At 36.5% G+C, this 7,321-nt stretch overlaps 1 protein-coding gene across 3 annotated transcripts in view; it reads left to right on the top strand.

Annotated features, from left to right (window-relative positions):
• The window catches only part of LOC107090687 (core histone macro-H2A.1), a 26,894-nt gene that overhangs the window by 11,692 nt on the left and 7,881 nt on the right, over positions 1 to 7,321 (top strand). For 2 of the 3 annotated variants that reach the window (XM_015384231.1, XM_015384232.1), the window contains exon 7: positions 5,640 to 5,729. In XM_015384231.1, the coding sequence (XP_015239717.1) occupies positions 5,640 to 5,729 (90 nt within the window). Of the gene's footprint in view, positions 1 to 861; positions 953 to 5,639; positions 5,730 to 7,321 lie in introns of all 3 variants that reach the window. The other variant, XM_015384233.1, reaches the window with a different exon arrangement.

Genomic DNA, 7,321 nt, shown 5'->3' with positions numbered 1-7,321 from the left:
TGTGTATATATATATATATATATATATACACATGTTTGTTTATATCGAGAGGTATATTGTACATTTATACCATAGTTTGAAAAAGAGAACAAAAGCTGCTCGCAGTAGTAACATGCTGAGGTTCCTTGATCAGTAAATATCCTCAAATTACTAACCTGGGTTCCCTATGGCTGATGGGCTACAGAAATGTATCGTTTAGTAGAAACCAAACGTTGCATTGGTGGCATTCAAGGATTTTTATAAAGGCTGCAGAGAACAGTTTGTCTGCTTTTCTTCCCACTATGTTTATGTGCTGTGGTCCATTTCAGGTGCCAGTCCTTTCAAACTGCTGCACGTTATTTTATAAATTTGATTTTTTTTTTTTTGTCCTTATTTTTTGCTGAAGATTTTTTTCTTTGAAAATGTTGATGAGATAAGGGAAAAGTTTAAAGAACAAGCCCAGAAATCGTTTCTTAATTGGTTGCAAAGTGCAGCATGGTTGAGAGATCTCCCACCTGAGATTAAATCCAGGATTCAGGACCACACAGCTGGACAGAAACAATACCAAAAAAAAATAGATTAACTGAAAACTCCAGAATTGTATAATTTTGAATCCATCCTCCTGTGATGTTTTTCAAGGTCAATTTAGTAAATCCAGCCAACTGTGTGCTCCTGCATCCTATTTTCACTATCTAACTTGTCTCTCCACTTCCTCAGCTGCCTCCTTGTGTCCTGTGATTTCCTCAGCCAATAAGGAGTGCGCTCACTTGTGTCCTTCTGTTCTTCTCTCTCATCACTCTCCGCATCTTATTGCCCACAGTCACTCACAGTGTTTTTACCTCCATGTTGTTGCCTGTTGTCTGTCACGGTTGTTGTCTGTAGTTGCAAGTTGTCCGAGCCGACATTTCCGCGGTGGAGAGCGACGCTGTCGTTCACCCGACCAACTCCTCCTTCTATACAGGTGGTGAAGTAGGTAAAGGAAGCACTGACTCTGCAGAGACCACGGCTGTCTGTCTGCTCTCCCTCTGCATATCCAGTCAGTCAGTGCTGCAGTCTGTGGACAAACGGCAGCAGCAGTTGTTACCTTTCATTATTGTTGGCCTTTTTTTGTTTTAATCTATGCTTCCATTGTTAGCCTAAACCAGATGTTTACCTTTTTTTATTTATTTATAAAAACATTTTTTGCAGTCCAATTATCAGAGCAAAAGTCAATGTTCTAAATTTTAAGATGATCTCAGTACAAAGAGACCATTTATAAAGACAAAAAGCTATATTTGTTTCTCTTTATTTACAGAGATTAGTCAGCAAAGCACTTGGGTCACTCTGAAATGTGCTCCCATTTTACAACTAAAATCAAAGAAAAAAGCTGTATAAAGTAGGGCTGGGCATTTAATTGCATTTGCAATATAATAGCAATTTAGAAAAATGCTATTTTCAGATCACAGAAGGACTCAGTTTTGGTCACATATTTAACTGGAGTAAGACATTAAAATTTTCAATCCAGCGCTTTAAAGTGGCGGTATGACACTTAAAGTGGGCTTGCCACCACACAGAATAGAAGAGAGTTGCTGCTAGCATGCAGATCCATGCAATATAGTAGAAGTATGAACTTTTTCATCCAAAGGTTACATTAAAGTCCTGCAACAATGAAAGCTTTTCAGGTTGTGAAAAAAACTGAAACTCTGGAGCAGAAAACTACATGCTTGAGCTTAGAAAGGAAATTCGCATTAATATTGCAATATTGGTAGAAAATAATCGCAACTTCGATTTTTGACAAAATTGTTCCGTCCTAATATAACAGGGTTTCCGCGGGTCATTAAAAATCATTACGTCATTAAATTATTATTTTTTAAATTAAGGCCTTAATTGGCATTCATTAAATGCCATTAAATGTGTTTATTGTGGCATTTAAAATGCTTTATTAAAAAAAATTATAAAAACAATTTCATGAGACATATTATATCACAATATATTTGCGTAGAACTGCTTCCGGTTGATCGCAAAGCTGTAAGTTCAGAAAAGAAGCTTGAGTCGGAGAAAAATTAGAGAATGGGGGGAAAAAACAAATTTTAACAAAAGTGGCTTGAAAATGAGGAATTTGTGACATGGCTGCAGCCTATCGACAGGTACCTGCTGGTGGCATTAAAATTATTTCTAAGAGCATTAAAAAGCATTAAATTTGAGTTATTCATTCTTCTATAAACCCTTTATAAAGAAAATAATAAAAAAAGTTGAGATGTTTAGATAAATTTGGAAATGTTCTAATCTGTTATTGGAAACCATTGTGAGACCAGCCAAAACCCTAATATCAGAATATATCGACCTGCTTCTGAAATCTGATAGAAAACACTGCTTAACTCATTGGTTGATATTGAATGGGTCGGTTGTTCTCATAACCTATGTTGGTGATTATTGCTCTCTCTTTGACAAATATATCTTGATCCAGTCTCTTCTACCATCCAGACTACATGAGAAGTTATGAAAGAATAAGTGATTCAGGCTGATATTGTATTAGGTTGACATTGGTCAGGAATGAAATGAAAACTATTTTTCCATCTAAACAACCCTAATATTCCTTTGGATTGTCTTGCTTAGATCCTAAATCTCACTTTTAAGTTTTACACTTAAATACTTAACTCTAGTTGATATGTGTCTTTTTTATATGTGAAAACAATCCTAACATAGCCTTCCTGCTGGATAAAAAGGTTTAATCAACTAAATCTTAAGCATGCATATAACCTTTAATGCAGAACAGTACTACATCTACAGCTGCACGATATTGCCTAAGCTTAAGCTACAATGTATTTCTATATTCTGGTTGATGGAAAGTTATTCAAATATTGACACATATACAATATGAGATTCTTAGAAAAAACTGCCAAGAAAGCCCATCTCAGATTCCTGTAAAAACTTCTAGAAATGTTATAAAGAAATTCTAAACACATAGTTCTATGTTCAGAGCTACAAGCTGAACAGATGAAACGCACATTTAATCATTTATTTCTCCCTTTTCTTAGTTCTCATCTCCGTTCTTTTGTATTTAACAGTTTTTCTCTCACTGAACATTTGGCAAATCCAAGAACACAAATAAATTTATGCCTAAAAACTATTTTCACAAAGCACTAATAAAATAGCAAAATTCAACATATTATTTTGGATGAACCTTTTTGATACTATAGGCAGTCCTGCTATCCTGTTAGGATTTCTCCCTTTCTCTCACACTCATGCCACTCCTGCCTCTGTGCTATATTCCTGCCGTTTGTTGTTTTATTTCCTTATAAAAGTTTGGTTTATTTTGAACCTTTGATCTTTAGTTAAACAAAACTGTTTTACTAAAGATCTGTTCGGGTTGATTCGGCTGAACCCTGAATGTCAGTCTGAAACAAATGTAATGGGTGTCAGCATATCAAAAATGTGATTGAAAGTCACACAATTATTATTAAATACAATTATATTGAAATATATATTGATACTATAGGATTGCCCAGCCCTAATCAATGGAAGTATATTGAATAATATGAACATTTATTTAGGATTTATTTCTTACAATTTTACCTTTAGCTCTGTTTCTAGTTACTCTTCAGGAAAGCCATAGTTACAGGATTATAAGATCCTGACTGCTAGAGGAAATTTTTAAATGGTGTGTCTGATATTTATGCTGATCCTATCCTGGATGACTCAGGATTTCTGCTTTGCTAAGAAGACCTTTGCCCAAACTGCAGGGCTCAATCTTTTTAAAACAGGAGTTCCTTATAATAACTAGCCAGAGGTAGATCTTTGCATCAGATAACACATTTAAAGGTTATATTTTGCTGGTGTGACCATGCTAATTATACTGCTGCTGCTCGTTTAGCTCTGCATGACTGAAACATTGACTCTCTGAGAGCTGTCTCTCATGTGACCTTTGAACTCTCTAACCAACCTGTCAGTTCAGATGGTTTGTAAGCAGATGCACAGAGTGTCACAAAGTTTTATTATTTCTGTGGTCACAAAGGCACAAAGATTCAACTGATAAGGTTTAATGACTGTACTTCATATGCTGGTTTCAATTTTAGGGAGTTTTTTTTTTTTTCTCAAATAAGAATGAAAGTTTTTAAATAAGGCAAAAATATTCACACCATTAAACTTTTTCATATCCTAAACACAAATCATATTTTATGTCATTGGGACTTTTTCTGATATGTCAAAGGTAGTGCACTGATGCAAAGTGGGAGCAAAGCAAGGCATGGTTTAAGTATTTGATCAAGATCTGAAAAGTGTGGCTTCAGTTTGTCTTCAGTCCTCCTCCATTGGTCGTTTGACCGTTTGTTAAAGTTAAATCTCCAACTGTTTCTGGTTTTTCTCTGGACATCAAGAAACCAAAATATTTGTCCATTCCTCTTTGCTAAATAGCTTGAGCTCAGTCAGACTGGACTGAGACTGGAGAATGTTTTTAACCACAGATTCAGAGTGGACTAAGGTTTGGGCTTTGACCGGAGCGTTACACCTCTGGCTTTATGCATTCTCCTGCTCAAAGGTGTTGTTTTTTTTCACCACCATTGTCCTACTTTATCTCATTCATCTCTCCTTAAGCTCTGACCAGCTTGCCTATCTCTGCACTGTACAGATGGTGTGTTCGGGTTGATGAGTAAAAACGGCTTGATCTCGTCTAACCAGAGTAGCTCCTTCCCTCTTGGCTTATGGCAAAATGTTAACTGGACTTAGTTGGGTTTTCTTTTTGCTGTCCTTAATAAGACCAGATTATTAGAAATGAGGAATTAAGTGGTTTCCAGTTAACAGGTTCACTTTGCTGAGCTCTGCATCCCTGCAGCTCCTCTGGAGTTACTTTGAGTCCACCTAGGCTTGTTCAGTCATAGGTGGACGGTCGTCTCTTGGTAGGTCAACAGTTGTGACACATTTTTTTCATTCTCTGATGACTGCTTGAAAAGAGCTCTGTGAAATGTTAAGCTTTGGATGTTGTTTTAAAACATATTCCTAATCCCACAAGACAGGTAACCTTTCTTCATCCGTTTGCTGCATTTCTTGATCTTTATGGTGCAGTTTGTTCACTAATGTTCTCTAACAGCCCTCTTAGGTCTGTACAGAAATTAGATCTGATCAAGTTAACTGTTATGAAGTAGATGACTCCTTAAGGCAAGTGTATCGGAATAGAGGGGACTAAAAATAAGGCAAATCACTCTTTTCAGATCATGTTTTTGGGGACTTTTGTAGTGCTCTCTCACATAAAATCCCCCAAAATCAGTCAGCTTTTGCTTTGAGATGCTTCCAATCTTTTTGGTTTCTGTATACGGCTCCTCTCTTAAGCTCTGAGTAAAAACCTAAGGCGACTGAGTCTCTGGAATTTGCATTTATTGATTTGAATGGATGAAAAACATTTCTTCCCCCACAATTGACTTAAATTTGCTAGTATTTTTAACTAGAATCTTTGCTCCTTATTTGTGCCACCTGTTCTAATCCTGAAATGAAGCACTCAGAGATTCTGAGAGGCACTTCTAGAGGATTGACACGCCTGTGTTTCTGCCAGTCTGTCCATCCACCCTCACGTCTTCCTGCTTGCCTGTCTGTCTGCATGACCTCCAGCCCTCCGTCGCACTTTCTGTTGTCTGTCTGCAGCTCAGCAGTATCTGTTCACTGCTGTCCTCTTCTGTATCCGCTTGCAGGCTCTGCCCTGGAGAAGAAAGGAGGGAAGGAGTTCACGGAGGCACTCCAGGAGCTGAAGAAGAAAAATGGCCCCCTGGAGGTGGCTGGTGGTAAGTGCACAGACATAAACGACAAAGGGGGATTTTATTGTTCTGAAAAGCAGAGTTGTTTTATTGTCCACATGCTTAGTTGTTTTTAAATAAAGTTGTTAAGTTCCAGGTGGAAATAAGGTGAAAGGTTAAAAGAAGGTGGATTTTAACTCAGATTTAACTCGGCTGAATTTGGGACTCTGCTGGGTGAAATGTTTACAGTGCTGCCATAGAAACCTTTACAGTGTTGATAGATTACTTCTGTCGTTTTGTGCCAGTCTTTCATATTTTCCGCTTGTTACTGCAGCATTATTCAGAGTCTTTCAAACAGTTTTCACCAGTTCAGCCCAGAATCCCTGCCCTGTCGTTTTTTAGATTTAGACAATAAACTTAGCTGAGCCTTTTCAGGGGGACAACTAAATAATAATTTTCAATTATTACTTAATTTTGTCTGGATACTCTGAATTTTTGTCCTAAAATTTATCAATTAGTTTTTTTTTTCTTTATTGCCTCCTTGATTTCTTTATTATTACAAAAAAAAAAGAATATTTTAATTGAAATAAACTTCTCTGTTTAAGTATTTACAAGGCACATAAAGCACCGGAGCCCGTTTGGCAGTCGTGGTGTGTGCCGACCATTCTGAGGCTGATCCTATAAAGCTTTGGTTTTGCAGTTAATGCTCAGCTTGGTTAGATGGGAAGTTTCATTGTAAGGACAGATTTATGGTTCTTCAGGGATGCTCAGTGTAGAGCCAAACACTAGCTCAGTTACACCAGGACTTTTACTAGTTGTTTTACATCTAAGCTACATTTGTGTCGTCCTTCCTGTTCTTACCTCGCCAAAATAAGACAGCCAGAGTACTCTGAAAATATTATGGTTTTTATGAAACCTCATTTTCCTGATGGCTGTAACAGTCTTTGTTCTCCCTGTCCTGAAGCGACATATTGACTAAAAGTTCAAGTCTACCATGTGATTGTAGGACTATGCTTGCTGTTAAAGGTTTTAGTGGATCCCTAAATGAGGATTGGCTTTTTTGACCTTTATAATAACTGATTGATGGATTACTCCCTTCATCCCTTCATTGTTATACTTTTAGGTTATGATGTTTAGGTTTTAATCCTACAAAAACCTAATTAGAGTCCAAAAATAAACAGGTTGTAAAAGTCATTTGGAGATGTCTTACTATTACTACTATACAATAATGTCTTACTACTATAGAACAATTTAACAAACATTCAGAAAGTTTATAGTGGAGATCCATGCCAAATGTTTTAACTAGGCCATTCTAAAGTATAAGATATGAAAAGAACTGAAAGTATTTTAGATTGACATTTAAGACTGTCAGTTTTCAAATAAAGCTTCACAATATATTGTTAATATATTGTCACCTTCTTCCTAATTTGTTTTTTCCATCTTATTTCTAAGTGAAGCTATATATACTTGTTTTAACTCAACTTTTTTCTTAGCAGTTTGTGAACAGTAATGTTTTCTTCATGTAGACTAGGCCTCAGATTATCTGTGCTGAAATTACTTTACAAAGATTTGGGCTCTATTCCTGTATCAGAACGACATCTCACCATTAATACATCAAACTGGATCTGGAACAGAAATAA

The sequence above is a fragment of the Cyprinodon variegatus genome, unplaced genomic scaffold, assembly GCF_000732505.1.
Source record: "Cyprinodon variegatus isolate N-32 unplaced genomic scaffold, C_variegatus-1.0 Scaffold308, whole genome shotgun sequence".
Classification (NCBI taxonomy): Eukaryota; Metazoa; Chordata; class Actinopteri; order Cyprinodontiformes; family Cyprinodontidae; genus Cyprinodon; species Cyprinodon variegatus.
This window is presented reverse-complemented; position numbering and strand designations above follow the sequence as displayed.